This window comes from Malania oleifera, chromosome 11 (assembly GCF_029873635.1).
Source record: "Malania oleifera isolate guangnan ecotype guangnan chromosome 11, ASM2987363v1, whole genome shotgun sequence".
In the NCBI taxonomy this organism is placed as follows: Eukaryota; Viridiplantae; Streptophyta; class Magnoliopsida; order Santalales; family Ximeniaceae; genus Malania; species Malania oleifera.
Window position 1 is genome coordinate 31,835,835 of NC_080427.1, and position 17,514 is coordinate 31,853,348.

Consider the following 17,514-nt stretch of genomic DNA (forward strand, 5'->3'; position numbering starts at 1 on the left):
CACCTGCTAGTCAATGCACCAGTATTGACGATTCCATTGGGGGGTGATGACTATGTAATTTACAGTGACACATCTTTGAAAAGGCTTGATTGTGTATTGATGCATGCGACATGGTAAGGTTGTAGTTTATGCCTCTCGACAGTTGAAAGAGTATGAAAAAAACTACCTTACCCACGATCTGGAATTAGCTGCAGTGGTACATGCATTAAAGATTTGAAGGCATTATTTGTACAGTGAGAGATGCGAGATATTCACCGATCGCAAAAGTTTAAAGTACTTTTTCATTCAAAAGGAGCTGAACATGAGACAAGGTGGTTGGAACTTATTAAAGATTATGACTGCACTATCAGTTACCACCCAAAGAAAGCAAACGTGGTAACTGATGCTCTAAGTAGGAAATTAGTGGGACCAGCACTGACAGCCATGGAGGTTCAGCATCCCATCTAGATGGATTTGGAGAGACTCGGTGTAGAGTTGGTAGAGAGTGAATCTCAGAAATTTATTACCAACTTAGTAGTGCAACCTACATTACAGAAAAGAATTAAACTGCTCAAAAAGAGGACCCAGAATTAGCAGAGGTAATAGCCAGAGTACAAGGTGGTCAGGGAGAGGAGTTTAGTATTTCGAATGACGGAGTTTTGAGGTTTCGCACCATATTATGTGTGCCTGCAGATGCTGATATCAGGAGAACGATTTTAGAGGAGGCTCGCAGATCTCTATACACGATTCATCCTGGTAGTATGAAAATGTATAAGGACCTTTAGAAATTTTTCTGGTGGAGTGGCATAAAGAGGGAGATTGCCGAGTTTGTAACACAGTGCTTAACGTGTCAGCAGGTTAAGGCTGAGCACCAGAGACTGACAGGTCAGTTACAACCACTTTTCATTCCAGAGTGGAAGTGAGATCACATATCTATGGATTTTGTCACTGGGCTGCCATTGTCATTGCATGGTTAGAATACAATTTGGGTGATCGTGGATCATCTAACGAAGACCGCCCATTTTCTTCCCATTAAAATAAACAATTTCATAGACAAACTGGAAGAGATTTATGTTCAGGAGAGAGTCCATTCTTATGGTGTGCCAGTGTCTATAGTATCAGATCGAGACCCACATTTCACGTCAAGGTTTTGGAAGAGCTTGCAGGAGGCTCTTGGGTCTTAGTTATCTTTCAGCACTGCCTTTCATCCTTAGATAGATGGACAGACTGAGAAGATGATACAAATTCTTAAAGATATGCTACGGGCTTGCGTTCTGGAGTTTGGGGGTAGTTGGACCCAGTATATGCCACTAGTGGAGTTTATGTACAATAATAGCTACCAGGCCAACATCAAGATGGCACCTTATGAAACGTTGTATGGAAGAAGGTGTCATTCCCCATTAAATTGGAATGAGATGGGTGAGCAGCGAGTTGTGGGGCCAAAGTTAGTGTAGCAGGCATATGAAAAAGTTCAGCTCATTAGAGACGTGATTAGTGCAGCTCAGAGCTGGCAGAAGAGTTATGTTGATACTCGCCGCAGGAAATTGGAATTTGATATGGGAGATCACGTGTTTCTAAAAATAGCTCCATTAAAAGGAGTTATGAGATTTATAAGGAAGGGTAAGCTTAGCCTTAAGTTTATTGGCCCGTTTGAGATCCTTGAGAGAGTGAGGTCAGTTGCATACAGGCTAGCCTTACCACCCATTTTGACCAGAAGACATGACGTATTTCACATTTCCATGTTGAGGAAATACGTCCCAAACCCCTCCCATGTGATCAGTTATGGTGAGTTAGAGCTCAAGGATACTTTGGTGTATAAGGAGGTACCAGTGTAGATTCTGGATAGGAAAGATCAAGAATTGCGCAATAAGAAGATTCCTTTAGTAAAAGTCCTGTAGAGAGATCATACGGTAGAGGAAGCTTCATGGGAGCTCGAGGAGTAGATACAATAGAAATACCCGAATTTATTTAATGGGGTCTAGCAATAATTAGGAAAAATGCATATAAGTATTTAATGTCCCTTTTGCAGGTTAATCAGTATATGATTTTGGTTTTGGGAGAATTTTAGTTTCTGTATTTGTAATCTTTTAGGACCTTGAATGTAACCACGATATTCCTCCACTATAAGTAAGGGTAAGTAAAAAAATAAGTAGCCCATTTTTCTTTAAAGGATGGTGTCAATACAGATAGTAAATTTCGAGGACGAATTTTTTATAAGGAGGATAGAATGTAGAGACCCAATGAATTACATCAATTAAATAATAAAGGAGAGGAAAGAAAGGAAATTTTAAAGGGGGAATTCGATAGGTTCTCGTCAATGAACAGGCTTCTTGGGCTCATCGACGTAGACATGCGTCTTGTCGACGAGAACTTACCGAGAGACTGTTTCCTAGGGTCGGAATTTCTTTAACGAGGGGTAAGCATTCGTCGACAAAACTCCTTCTTGGACTCGTCGATGAGGAGATGTGGCTCGTCGACGAGGCCATGTGGACAAACATTTCTATAAAAGGTCCAGAACTCATTTTCTATGAGAGAAATATGCAGATCACTCACTCTCTCTCGCTCTCTCTCTAAAACTCATCCCCATCTGCCTTCTCTCTAGATTTTTTACCCGATTCTTGGCAGGTTCGATGATCTGAAGTCGCCACGCTACTCTTAGGAAGATTCTCTTCATATTTGCTGGAGTAGATCATTGGTTGGACCAACTTTGGCACCGTCCAAAAATTTGGATAAGTTGATTATTTTAAATTTTATAAGTTATTTTAGTGTTTCTGGATTGAAGGAAATGTGTTAGGTGAAATAATACTAGGATTTGTTGGGAAAATATTGATTTTAGGGTGTTGAGCTGGGAATGCCACAGGAGTAAATTTAGTTAGATTTGTGGGCTTTTCAGTAGTTAGGTAAGGGGATAAATTAAGTAAGTTTATTTTTATGAAAATTATTATTTTAAAAAAACATGTATTTACAGTAATTATGTATGTTATATTAGAATATTTGGGAATACTGTTGTTGAACAGGAAAACAGTTTTTTAAAATATTTAATCAGAAATATATTCAGCTTAGGTATTTAGTTTTAATACTATTTAAAACTGTGTGGCATGAGTATCATTTTATGAATATTATGTTAAGTCAGATTCTCAGTAAAAGCATGTTTACAATAGTTTTCAGGAAAACCATAAATAATACAAGAAATTATGGTTTCAGAATTTTATGATAAATAGTACAAACTTCAGTTCAGTATGTTATAATATGCTCAGTACAAGGCCGTAATTGATAGCCGGCGCAAAGCCGTAATTATATATGTTATTCGGTGCAAGGTCGTGATTATGTATGATATGTCAGAATTCAAAAAAATGCTATCAATCTACTTTCATGTTAAATCAATATATGTAAACATACTATATGTTATCAAAACCCGGATGGTTTAGTTTAGATCAGTATTTAGGGCTCGGTACCGTAGCTATTCAGTTCAGTTCAGTTCAGATTAGTGCTACCACACTTACAAGTAAAAAGTGTGGAAGATGGATAGTCGATGTGGCTTTAGTGTAGTGTTGTAGACATGCCCCCCAACAATTTGGAACCAGGGTGGGGCGGGCCCATCATACTTACCGACACATTTGACTTGGCAGTGATCGGCCAGCCATTATCAGGTCCTGCCTTCGAGCTGCACAACCCAATTATGAGGGGTAATACATGACATCAGTTAACTATCCATCCTGGGTAATATTTCAGTACTATCAGTTATAGAAAATGGTTTTATAATAACTAAAATTCAGTATGATTTAACATGATCATGATTATGTATGTTTTATCCAGTATTATATCGCCAGATTTTATCCAGACATATGTTATGTATTGTTTATCTATTATAATACAAATATACTCATACCGCCACACAATTGATATTAGTTTATTTCCCTTACTAAGAGGTGTCTCACCCCAGCTTACAAAACATTTCAGGGAATCCAGATAGACGAGCGAACCAAGCTCCGCATCAGAAGAGGCAGTTCTTACTACCCTGGTAGGAGAGTGAGTTGCTAAGCTAGGGTCAGAGGGTTTTTGGATTATGATCCTAGTTTTTGGATGTTATATATTTATATTTACAGAAATGTTATGGATTGTAGTAAAACTCTAGTATTATTTGTTGTGAATGTAATCTATGTTTTCCCCTATTTAGGTGTCCGCTGTGTATATTAGGTGCATCCTCGGCACCCTCGGGTTCAAGTTGATTTTGCTATATTGGTATCAGGGTTATTAATAAGAATGATATTTATGTATGTGAGGAAATATATATACAATTTTGGTAAAATAGGCGGGTTGTTACAATTAAACCCTTCGCCCTCTTTATTTAAAGACATTCTTTGTGAACCAATCATTCTATCAAAATTTTCTTTTTCTTTAGTAAAGTTGTAGATGATTTTGTTTTGGTCCTCAATTTTTCTCTTAAGATTATAGATTTTTGAATTTTTTATATTTTTACCCTTTTCTTGATTTTGAGACATTTTGTTGATTCTATTTTCTAGTTCGGAAATATATAAGTCTTTATCATCATCCATAGAAGTTTTGGACTTTAGATCTTCTAGTTCTTTTATCACTTTCTCATTCTTATTTTCTAGTTTATTGATTTTTAAATCTTTTTCTCTTTCAGCAAGTCTTAGAGATTCCAAATCTTTCATTACACCTTCATTCTTATTTTTCAATGATATATATCTTTTAGTCACATTAACTAAAATCTTATGCACCTGAAATAGTTCATTTTGAAGTTCTTCATAAGAAGGCATACTTTCATTGGATTCTAGATATGATTCATTGCAAGAATCATTAATTGATTCGAATGAGGAGCTTTCCTCATTGTCCCATGCCATATAGCAAGCAACTTCTTGGTCACTTGATTCATTATCTGAATTACTTGTACTCATATTATCCTAAGTAATTGCTTTCATTGCATTTTTTCCTTTTATTTTTGGAATCTTTAAGTTTTGGACAATATGATTTTACGTGTCCAACTTTCTTACAATTATAGCATGTTTGAGGTTCAGCTTTTGCTTTCTTTTTACTGATTCCCTTTCCTTCTTCTTCATCTGATTTTGAGTTCCAAATTTTTCTTGTAAATTTATTCTTCCTTCTAAAAATTTTTGCAAGTTTCTTAGATATAAAGGCTATTTCTTTTTCATCCATTTCTTCTTCATCTTCATCATTAGAGTTTTCGTTTGAAGCTTTAAAATAAATTGATTCTTGAGCTTTAGTTTTTCCACTTCTTTCATTCATAGACATCTCATATGTGAGAAGGGATCCTATGAGTTCATCTAAGGATGTATTTTTTAGATTTCTTCCTTCCGTAATTGCTGTGCCTTTTGGTTCCCATATTGGAGGAAGCCCTCTAAGGATTTTATGGATCATCTCATAAGTGGAGTATGTTTTTCCTAAAGCATTAAGGGAGTTTATAATATGTGTAAACCTACATATTTGTTATGGTTTCATATGGGTTTATCTTGAAAGCCTCATACTCGCTTGTGAGCGTGTCAATTCTACTATCTCTAACATCTATAGTCCCTTCATAGGTTACTTTTAATTTGTCCCAAATTTCTTTGGCTGACTTACATGCCATGACCCTATTAAATTCATTAACATCTAAGGCACAATATAGTGCATTCATGGCACTAGAGTTTGCTTGCATCATTTTGTAATCAATGTCAGTCAAGTCTTTTTCTTCTTTAGGGACTTCTTTGCCATCTACAATTTTAGTAGGAATGTAGTCACCATGTGTGACAACCTTCCATGCTTTCCAATCCATGGTTTGAATATATATTCTCATTCTTTATTTCCAAAATGTATAATTTAAACCACAAAAGATAGGAGACTTAGTTGAGGATTGACCATCTCCAAAGAGAGGTACTCCTAGGTGTGTCATATAAATCTTTATGTAGCTATTAGTTAGGATTTGCTACAACCTGCCTCTGATACCAATTGAAAGTTAAGGTGTAGTCTCAAGAGGAGGGGGGGTGAATTGGGTCATGGCTTTAGGATTTGCTCAAGGAGATAATAATGACCTCTAGGGTTGTTTATTCATTGACTTCAGTCAATGTCCTCTACTCACTGCTAGGGACTCCTCCGGATGGAGTATAGAAAATGTTGTTGAACTTTGTTTGAAGATGGGAATGAAGTTTGAGAGTCATGAAGGAGATTTGTAGATCATGTTCAATGCCTTGGAGTCTTTAGAATAGATATGATGAAAGACAGAAATACCAGATTCAAAACACAGAATAATGAGTCCTAAAATTCCGTCATGGAATGTTCGAGGATTAAATGATTCAGATAAAAGAAAACAAAAACAAATTCTCTTATTTAGCAATAAAAAATGGCAAGTTCTCTATCTCTGTAAGTTCCCATTCAAGTGATGGTAGTTGGGACTGGTTGTTAATGGTTGTGTATGGACCACATGAGGATCGAGAAAAAGAATTCTAGAATGAACTTGCACAAGCAAGGACTCCCTCATCCATTCCCTGTTGTATCTATGGGGACTTCAACAAGATTCGGTATCCCCGTGAGAGGATAGGCACAAACCATTTGACAGAAAACATGCAAAGATTTTCTGGATCCTAGAGAGCATTGGTCCTAAATTGGCAATGTGGAGAAAAAATCACATACATGCTAAGTTGAGTTTTTTACTTTTCTTAGAATCAAACATAAATAGTAATCTCGTTTGTTGCTTGAAAAACATAAAGAAAATAAAGGAAACAAAATCCATTTTTTTTTATTTAGTTATTGATGAAAATTTTATAATATATATAATGAACAAATTAACGAATAACTTTTTTCTTCTTTTTTATCACACTAAAACAAAAATTAAGTGTTCAAAAATCTTAAAAGATAAAAAGAAAATGGAATACATAGGATTTTTTAATTTTCAAAAAAATTGCATATACAGTAAAGCTCGTTGGACCGTCCAGTAAGATTTCAACAAATCTCGTTGGAAAGTCTAGTGAGATTTAAGTGGTCTGCCCAATCGTGTGTTGACGCATGAGAAGCAAATCTCGCTGAACAGTCTAGCAAGATTTTAATGATTTGACCAATCGTGTGTTGACGCGTGACAAATAAATCTCGTTAAACCATCTAGTGAGATTTGTTTGGGAAATAAACCGGTTGCTGATGTGTGACAAATCTCGCCCGACCAAGTAGTGAGATTACGTAAGCATCAAACTGGAAAAAATTTTCTCAAGTAAAATATTATTTAATATTTTGTTATAAAATAATATTAAAATGGGAAAAAACTCCACCAAATTCCCTTAAACAACCTCCTCGATGGACACGGAGTGCTCATTAACATTGATCACTGATATTTCATTTCCGCCACGTGGGAAAAACAAGTATCTCCTTGACGTTGCTGTATCACCGCGGGTAACGAACGACAACCCGTTTCTCTTTCCGGTTAGCGATCCGGGTTCAAGCCGTAAGGGCAAGACGCACGCCCGGCGTTCTCTCTCCTGGCGGTCTCAGTACTCCGTAGAGCGAGAGAGAGAGAGATGGAGGTGGATGGGCTCGGCGGGGATGTGAATGGGGCAGTGTACGGGAGGTGCTTGAGCAGCTTCGTGGACGAAGGGAGCGCTGAGAGCCACAGGTACTACCTAGCTCGGAGAACTGCGTTGGAGATGCTGAAGGACAGAGGCTACGCCGTTCCCGACTCCGAAATCGACCTCTCTCTCCACCAATTCCGATCCAATTACGGCCAGAAGCCCGACATCGACCGCCTTCGCATCTCCACTTCTCTCCGGTCCGACCCCTCCAAGAAAGTAATCTGTTTTCCTTTTTTAATTCCACACATTGGGTCACTGCTCCCGGTTTGGGTTCGAGGAAAGACAGGAAGAGGACAGAAATTTTTGGGTTTTGCGCTTGCTGGTGTTTGGTTTGCAAAACAATGGAGAATTCTTAATTTGTTTCTAGTTTAATTTTTCTTTTGCTTTGGGTTTTCTAAGCAACCAAATGGAGATTTAACATGTTTTTTAGCAGCCCTATTGATTGTTTATTTAATCATATCGATTCTTATGCACGAACTTAAAATTGCTAGGGCAGTATTTGTGTCTCACTGCATGCATGATTCAAATCTATCCTCCTATAGGAACATTCTTCAGCTAGATTAGTCTCTTAGTAGATAAAAATCTATTAGTTACAGTTGTTTGGTGGTTTTTTTTAGAATAATAAAATAATTTCTTCTTTTTATCTGTTCTGATATTTCTTATGTGGGTACTTATGGGCATAGGGTGCTTAGCTGATATCTATTGCATATTTTTATAGTGCAGTATTCTTTAGACAATTAATATTGTAAATCATATAATTGTGTTTCACATCTCATGTCTTTTGCGGTGCTCCCAAAATCACAGTCTTCTTATTTTAATGTAAAATGCTCACTTCTTTTATAATTCTAATAGGGATGTTCCAGTCAAATTTTATGCAGAATAATTTGGATGTTGCCCTTTTCATCTATTGTGTCTCAAACGTTTTGCTTTTATGACTTAGTCATGGCTGTTACCTAATATAGCTGGAGAAGGACACTTTGAGCTAAATCTTTTTAATGGCCACATTCCATGCTTTATACTCATGGAATTTGCTATGTCCAACGTAGATACATTGTGCTTGTTTGACACAGAGCACATGGTAACCTCCCAAATACTGAATTATCTAGTGACTTTGGACAGTTGTAGGTGTCGGATGGAGTGGGGGCTGTGTTGAGGATGATGCAATATAAGAGTTCTCACTTGTATAATGATGTTCTCAATCTATTGTGTAATTAAATGTAGCTAATTATCTACTATTTTACTTGCAGATTCTGGTCATTTTCTGTGGGCCTGAGGTGGTAAAAGTAAATACAATCCGCCGAATTGCAACTCAAATTGTTAATAAAGACAGTCTAAAGCGGCTGATCTTAATATTGCAAAATCAAATAACAAACCAAGCTCTCAAAGCTGTGGATATTTTCTCCTTCAAAGTAGAGATGTTCCAAGTAAGTCTATGTTTTTGTCTTTGTGAGACAACTTTACTGTTAAATTACTTGGGAATCTTTAACTATAATGACTGTTCTGCTGGTTTATTTTGTCACTGTCAAGCAATTATAATCCGCTGCAAGTATTTTTTTTATTTGTGGGGCATTTATGTTCATTTCTGTAAAGGACCTGTACAAACATTGCAGAATTTTGCATGCATGCTTGCCTGCCTGTCTTACTAGGTCAACTCTTTCATAGTTTCTTTGTGTTATTGACTGACTAAATTTTTCCAGAGATTGATCAGCACGACTGAATACTTTGTATTTTTAAGAATCTATGATTATAATTTGACAAGGTGATTTGGCTTTATCTGGAATTGTTATATATAATAGTTGCATACCTGAAGGCCTGGCAGAAGTGATATTTTTGGCATCCTCTTCCTCTGGGTTTTGGACTGTAGATGATGTTAAGCTTGTTCAACAGAAAATGTTTTTAATAACAATGCAAGTGTAGGGGTGGCAATTTAATGGGTGAGGCTTGTGTTGGGAGTACCCTGGTTGATAACATTCGTGGTTCATCTAAGGGGCCTTAGTTGGACTCTGAAAGGAGTCCCATCCTTGGTTATATTATTATTATCATCATTTCATCTCAATGGCTTGAGCCTTATAGACCTGAAAAGGGCCCTACTGTGCATCAGTCTTCTGCGGCCCTTCCAATTCAGTGTGTGGGAGGGTGGTCTGGTAAATGCATCTTACCAGCGGCACATAGGATATTTCTGTGCCTTGAATCCATCATGCAGAGGTCATAATATGGCAACCTCAACCGTTGCACCTAGTCAACCTTAGTTGGTCTGTTATTATATAGTTTTGAAAAATTCTGTAGCTGAGATGGACTTGAACCGTTTATAGCACAAGAATCGAATGTCATTCAAATGAGACACCTGTTGACAGTAAAAAGTCTGTTTGACATATATTAACACTTTTAACTACATTACTTGTTAGTTGTGCTAATTTCCATTCAAGTTGCTTGTTATCCTTAATTATTCAACATTGTAGAAGATGATGAGTTTAAATGGATATTCTATTTGAATTATGGGGCAAAGCAGAGCTGTCCTGTTTGATTTTAAAGCAAGAATCAAAATTTTCACATGCTTGGAGGTGGTTCACTATAGGAATAAGGTTCTATGAGGAGAATGGATAATCGAGGTTTGACATTTTGTTCTATAGACATTGGAGGTTTATTTTGTTCAGCATCACCTTTTGGGTTTCTATTATCGTTGATGCTGAGGGGGTTTTCAAGTTTATGGAGACCTAGGTATCTATCTTTTGGTAAATTAAGTGTTAAGTTCTGAATATTGATCTGGCTAATGTTACCTAGAAAGTGGAATGCTTTGGTTTGTGGAACAGGAAGGGGTTCGTAGTATGGCACATGCCCTAAAATGTGGAAAGTTAAGGGTATACATATTTTGATATATTGATGAAAAAAGTGTAATGGCACTTATATATTTTGGACAGGATGTTGAGGTGTTTCTAAATGTAGAAGAGATTTTCTGTTTAGTAGAATTAGAATGTCATGATTCCCCACTTTTAGCTGAAAAAAGTTATGTTAAGTACTTTTAACTAACAAAAAGTTATGTGAAAACTATTGAATTAAAACTTTGGATTGTTAGATTTAGAGTTCTGGAATGAAAATGTTTCATGTTTTGGAACATTCGTACCAGTACATGGTTTGATAGGGTGTTAGTGTTTTCTGGTAAGCAGGATCAGACTCTGAATTAGTGAACAGGAATTTAGAACTACTTTGAGTAGTGACACTGATCAATTCATAAGTATGATAATTGTTTTGTTTACATCTGGACATCCTTACTTTTGCCTTTTTAACCCCTTTTATTGATAATAATCCTGCATAATATGTAAACACCATCACAATAACCAAAAATCAAGATTGGTTTTTGCCAGTATTTGATCAATGTCAACATCAATATGTTTTGCTGGAATTTGATCGAAGATGTGGAAAATTGCCCATTTACAAATTTAATTATAAAAAATCATAATATAATGTATCACGCCGTCACAGGAAAAAAAATTACAGATTATTGAGAGGGGGAAAAAAAAGTTTGAATCACTGAAAAAAATTGCATCAGATGTGAGGGATTTTTTCTTCTAAAAAAAAATTGAAAAATCATGCTAGAAAATTTGCATCACAGCCTCAAACTGGACCACTATACTTCCATCCATCCATCCACCCATGGCAAGCAGAAAACTGCACTAAGTATTTTAAACAACCATTAATTTCATCTTTCGTGAGCCTGAACCAGCGGAAATGGCTATTGTCAAGTTGCTGTAATCAAATCATACCCCTGTATGCTGCGGTCACAAGCCACCCAGCCGAACCACTGTGACTGCCTTGATTGGAACATTGGACAATTGCATGATTGATTTGAGTTTTATTTGTCATTTTCTGGTCAGTCCCATCTTGTGTTAAAGGGCAGCTCGGTGCACAAAGCTCCCACGTATGCAGTGTCTGGGGAAGGGGCGGACCACAGTTTATACTTTATTATAATTATCATATCCAATCTAATTCTTTTCAGTTTAATCCAGTCCTGTGCAACCTAGTTTGTGAAACAAACACACCCTTGGTGCAAACAAGCAATCCTTGTCTGTACCTTATCTCTGTTATTTGGATGAGATGTAGTATATATTGCCAGGATGAGCTTCCACAGCAAATCAGGGGAATGATTCGATTGGATTTATTGGGATTTCCTTCCTTGCGCTCATGATGTTTTGTGCTGGTGTTTGTGAAGGTTGGAGTGGTTGGTTTATTCCTCGAGATCTTCCGGAGTTTTGTTTGTTTTCTACTTATAGTTGTATAGTTCTTATTTATTTGTTTGGTTGTTGGTCATTGGTTTCTTGCTTTTGAATAAGTTGGTTAAGTCAGTTTTAGATGCTTGGGGTTTGATTTTGTTTTCCCTAAATCTCAAGGTTGGAACCACGGTATTCCTCATTATAAGTGAGGGGTTTTCTAATAAAGATAGGAGGTGTCACCCTCTTTTTCCAAAAAAAAAAAAAAAAAGAAAGAAAGTCCAATCCTATATGAGTACATAACATGCTTTTTGTTTTTTTTTAAAGGAGTGTAGAGACCATTACTAGATCGCATAAATTGGCGGAAAAGGATTCATATAGCCAACCTCACCTAGTGGGACTAAGGCTTGGTTTTGTTGTTGTTGTAGAGACCATTACTAAACCCTCTTATTCTCTCTTATAATTTTCTTTCTAAAATAGAAATATTCTAAGCTTTTTTATGATTATTAGACAACTTTTAGCTTGTTGACATCCTCACCCAAAAAATAAAATCAAAAAACATAAAAAGGAAAGAATTCTAAATATTCCAGAAGAGACAAAATGAAGGAAGAACTTATGGGGAATATTACCGCAAGGGGTGCATTATTTGGCTGATGTTTTCTGGTGGTTGGTTGTGGTTGATACATGTATTCTGAAGTACAAATTATATGAGGTGAATTATTAATGGCATTTCTTATTTCCAAGTAAAATTATATGAAGTGAATGAGAAATGGCATTTCTTACTTACTATGTTGTTGTGAAAGTGTTTATACTGAGCTTGTATTTGGGAGCTCAATAGTATGATTCACTCTGCTTTCTTGAGGATTTCAATAATTGTAATTTCTTTGCCCTTATGTGAGTTCCAATCATCAGGCTGAACAAAATGTGGACTTGGAGTGTTCTAGACACTGGCATAAATTGATAAATCATAAGTTATTAATGTTGTTTTATTTAATTTCATACATGATGTGTATTTTGCTGTCTTGTTGCTAAGACAGAAAAGCAAATCAAGACCTGTGTCTTTACATGCCAAATGTTCTCTTTCCTCTTATGTACCCGTATGGAGTATCAGGGAAAATAGTTCGAGGAAATGTTTCTACGAATCACCTTAGGAAATGGATTGTTTTTAACCCTAAAAGAAAGGATATATTTTCTTAAAGAAATATATAAAGCAAGATCACTGACTGACAAAGCACGGCATTCCAGGAAACATATTTGCCTTCCCTGTCTCGTTCTTCCCTTGTCATGCAAATAATATGGTAGCTGCACTTGATCTACAAAAACATTAATACCATTGAATCTCATTACCTGATGATTTTAAACTATTGAGCCCTAAAAATATGCTTAATTGAAGTTCAAATGTATATCCATATGTTTTTGCACATGTATTTTGTTCTATTCTTAAACATGTTTTCCTGTTAGTTGCATTGAGTTCAACCCTATAGGTTTCCATCCCATTTATGTCCTTAATCTTGCTGTGGTTTCATTTGCCTTCAGATTACCGACTTGCTTGTTAATATTACAAAACACGTGTTAAAGCCAAAGCATCGAATTTTGACCAACAAGGAGAAAGAGAGGCTTTTAAAGAAGTACAGTTTGGAAGAGAAGCAGGTTAGTTATTGAACTCAACAAAGCCACCACGAGAAGTTGCAATTTAATAGGGAGGGTCTTGTTTGCTATCTTTGGAGATGCTGAGTATGACAGATCACTTTGTTCTTTAGAATGATGTACTCTTTTATTCATGAACATGCTCATAAATACAAGCATATACAGGTTACAGGTGTTTGTTATATCAACCTGGATGCTTGAATGTAGTGTTTTTACACGAGACTGCTTGAAAATGAATCCTTCTGTTATTTTCTTGATGAATAAAATTAAAGCATGACTAATTATGATAACTATGAACAGGACTAGGGGTTATTAAGTTTTAATTGCATGTGGTTTCAAGTGCTTGGGTTGAAAAACGATTGTCATATTTTAATTTCTCATTTGTTTATTATCACTTTTTTCAGCTTCCTCGAATGCTGGAGAAGGATGCGATTGCTCGATATTATGGGCTTGAGAAAGGGCAGGTGGTGAAAGTTACTTACAGCGGTGAAATTACGGGATCACATGTTACTTACAGATGCGTTTGGTGATGCCCTTTTTGTGTTTTCACTTTCACATTTCACCCAGTGCCCAATGCATATGTAGCAGAATGTTTTGCCCTTCTCTTTTTTTTTCTTGCGCCAGGCCAGGGACATTTCACTCTCTCTGATTGTGTGAACTGTGTACCAACTTGCTGCTGCATGCTCTATGAATATTGTGGATTCAGCGAGAGTAAACTAGTTTTACTGTTATGTTCACATGTGAACATCAATATTACTTTCTGTTTGATTTCGAAATTTTCCTGTTAATCCTGTTTGGTTTTTTGTCTTTTTGGGGTCAGCATCGCATTTGATTTGATTTGATTTGATTTGATTTTAGAGAATGGAGTAGTTTGGAAATAAACTGGAATGAGACTTCAATAGAGGGTATGGAAAAATTAAGTAACAAATTCATTTTTTCGTTCAATTCTTATGCAACAAACGTCAATTGGTGTCTAGGGTGTGGAATCTGAAGAGAGGAGTTATGAACAGATTTTGGGAACTATTAGCTTGCTCATCAATGCGGAATGGAGTTGAAATAAGATAATTGAGATATATAATCGTTAATAAACAGTTATATGTTTTGTAGGCAAGAATGGAATGGGAGAAGAATGGAGGGGAATGGGGAGTGAATGAAATGACTAATTGCATTCCATTGTTTGATAACAAATATGGAATCACACTAGAATGGAATTTCATTGTTTGATACGATCATATTGGAATGGAATGGGCATTTTCATTCTTCATTTCATTCTTATGTTTGGTATAAGTAATTAATAATAAAATGAAATACTCATATTTTTTAAAAATGCATTGAAATGCACAAATGAAATAATTTTTTTTAAAGAAATTAACATTTTTTAAAATGTTTTTTAACTAAAGGAAAAAAAATAAATAAAGCATTCATTTATAATACACATGTAGAATTTTAAAGAAAAAATTAGACAAAATATATCCCTACAATTTCATTCTATGAATATTACTTATTTTAAGTGCACACTAAAATTGAAAATTTCCTATTCTATTGAGAAGTTCAATAGTTTGTCAAATAAAATCAACATTCACATAACAAAACTAAGAATGATCTTCAATCATTCTATCTTTTCATTATCAACAACAACAACAAAAAAAAAAAAGTTCAGTCAAAATGCAATTTGATCCAATTTTTATCATTATCTTGTGCCTCTTGATCATACTTAGACCTTGCATAACCTCAATTCCCTAACCGACACATCTTCAATTGCACAACTAATTCATGAACTAGACCTATATAACTCATCACCTAGAAAGATAACTGTTCTTTATCACCCATTTTCTTCCTTCTCTTCTTTGAGCTCACCTCAGCAAAAGTAGTTGGGGCACCCCTATTGAAGATTCAAAAGGTGAGCACTGAAATGAGAAAGGCTTGTAGACTCGTGACGTTAATGTCCTAGTTTTTTTCCCTTCTCCTAACCCCCCTTCTATGCTTGAAATTCCAGCGGTTCTTTATACGACCTTTCTTTCCATAGTGCTAATGTGGAAATGGAAAGATGTTGAATTTGGCTTCGTTGTGCCTTGAATCAATCAAAAAGCTTATTAATAAGATTCATCCCGATGAGTGAGATTTCTACTCATTGCAATCACTTGTGGGGTTCTTCGCACCTGGATAGCGATAGAAGTACGAAATTCCAATTGTTCAGAGGAGTCTTTAAGTCCCTATGGTAGGTATGGTGATTGCTATCATTCGGAAACAGATGCGCCTAAGGGAGTACCACCTGGGCAACAAAGAACTCCATGTGAGAAGCATCTTCATCTTCGAGCTAGTCATAAGAACATGAAGGAAGCAAGCTAATGTTAGGCTTCTTCAGCACCAAAAAAAATATACAAACATAATTTAGAAGTTCGAAGAGTTCATAATACCGGGGACCACATTCAGTGCTTCTCGAATATTATCCTTTGGACTGCTTACAAAAGGCTTCTGTCCACATTATGTTGAGAATTTCACTTGTGAGCTTGTCCTACATTGAAAAATTAGAGTGGATGATCGGTGCTTATATACATGGTTGGGCCCAAGACCCGATAGGCATAAGCTTTTGGGTCAAGTTAGTGCTCACCCATGTGTATCAAGCCCACCCATGGGCTCCTCCGGTCCTAACAAGTGGTATCAGAGCCGACGGTTCGTAACTTTGGGTGAGCGACATCGTAAAAGTCGAGACGGGAAGTTAATTCTCCTAACGTGCTAACAGTTGGAGGACCAAGTGTGTGGCTGAAGCCAATAAGGATCATCTAGGTTGTAGATGGATCCGAATAGGGTCAAGATGTGAGAGGTAGGATTGGTTCGGAGACACGTGGAATACAATCTGATGCACGTAAGGCGCCAGTGGTAAGGCCCACTTGAGCAACTGTTGGAGAATTGTCCCAAAAGGGAGACGGTTTTCGTTCAAGGGGAAGCAGCTGGAACTCACAAGTGAGGGGGAGATTGTTGAAAATTCTACTTATGAGCTTGTCCTACATTGAAAAATTAAAGTGGATGATGGGTGCTTATATACATGGTTGAACTCAAGACCCAATAGGCTTAAACTTTTGTGTCAAGTTGGTGCTCACCCATGTGTATCAAGCCCACCCATGGGCTCCTCTGGTCTTAACAAAAAATAAAAATAAAAATAAAGTTTTTTAAAAAAAGGTATGCTTGTTTGTAAGAATACCAATTTAGTTTAGAAAATAAGAAAATAAACATCCACTGGTGGGAAGTTTGGAATAGTTGTTGTTATTGTTGTTGTTACTTATTGGTTAAAAGGGTGTTTTGTTATCAAAATACTAGCAAACATGTTTTTTTTTTTTATTATGAAGGTCTTTTAACAAGTGTGTAATTAGCCCAAACGGAGCTTTTGTACTATTGGGGGCACTACTAGATGGGCTTTTAATTGTTTTGTTCTAATTTTGGTTTAAGCCTGCAGAAGTGGTGCAAGCTTTGGGGTTTCCTAATTTTTAATGCTCATTAATTTATACAAATGTTGTTGTGAATTTTGATATATGCATCAAATACTCCAAGCTTAACTAATAATGCATGGTCATGACTATAAATATATCTATATATGCATTAGAAAAAGTAGGAGAGTTTTTTCAGTAAAGCTAAATTTTATAGGTCCATAGCCAAAAAATTTTTATCTCTGTTGAAGTTTTTAAGTGTATGGAAATGAAGATTGATTTGTTAATAAATGCAATGCTGAAAATTTATTCGTAGTATTTAGAAAGGTTTGAGTTTGTTATCACATTGTGTTGGGAAGCCATATTATGGAAAAACCTAGTATTTCTATCTCCTGCTTTTAGTCATAGTTCTCGGGATTTTAATCTCCATGAAGCTTCTTCCCTATCTAGTACAATAAGAAGCCTTTTATTAGCTTCTTCTTTCAGAGCTTTGTCTTTTGCAAAGAGAGACCCCTGCTCTAACTTGATATTCCATGCATCTACCTCCTTTAGCCATGAAGCTTTAAGCTATGTTTCAACAATCTTGTGCTCCTTCCTCCACTCTTTTAAGAAATCTTTCAAGCTCTTTAATTTTTTTGGCTAGAACAAGGGAAGCTGATACTTTGAAAGACATAGACCCCCATT

At 36.2% G+C, this 17,514-nt stretch overlaps 1 protein-coding gene across 1 annotated transcript; it reads left to right on the top strand.

Annotated features, from left to right (window-relative positions):
• The first annotated feature begins 7,294 nt into the window (after positions 1 to 7,294).
• Positions 7,295 to 14,181, top strand: LOC131167809 (DNA-directed RNA polymerase V subunit 5A). The gene is made up of 4 exons (XM_058126730.1): positions 7,295 to 7,769; positions 8,801 to 8,977; positions 13,295 to 13,408; positions 13,810 to 14,181. Exons 1-4 carry the CDS (start codon positions 7,503 to 7,505, stop codon positions 13,933 to 13,935), a joined length of 684 nt encoding a protein of 227 aa, XP_057982713.1. The 5' UTR covers positions 7,295 to 7,502; the 3' UTR covers positions 13,936 to 14,181.
• The last annotated feature ends 3,333 nt before the right edge of the window (positions 14,182 to 17,514 follow it).

Excerpts from the sequence above, each read along its gene's own strand:
- LOC131167809 (XM_058126730.1), top strand. The coding sequence starts at position 7,503 with ATGGAGGTGGATGGGCTCGGCGGGGATGTGAATGGGGCAGTGTACGGG. Across the intron at positions 8,978-13,294 it reads TCAAAGTAGAGATGTTCCAA|ATTACCGACTTGCTTGTTAA; the intron begins GTAAGTCTATGT and ends ATTTGCCTTCAG. Across the intron at positions 13,409-13,809 it reads ACAGTTTGGAAGAGAAGCAG|CTTCCTCGAATGCTGGAGAA; the intron begins GTTAGTTATTGA and ends CACTTTTTTCAG.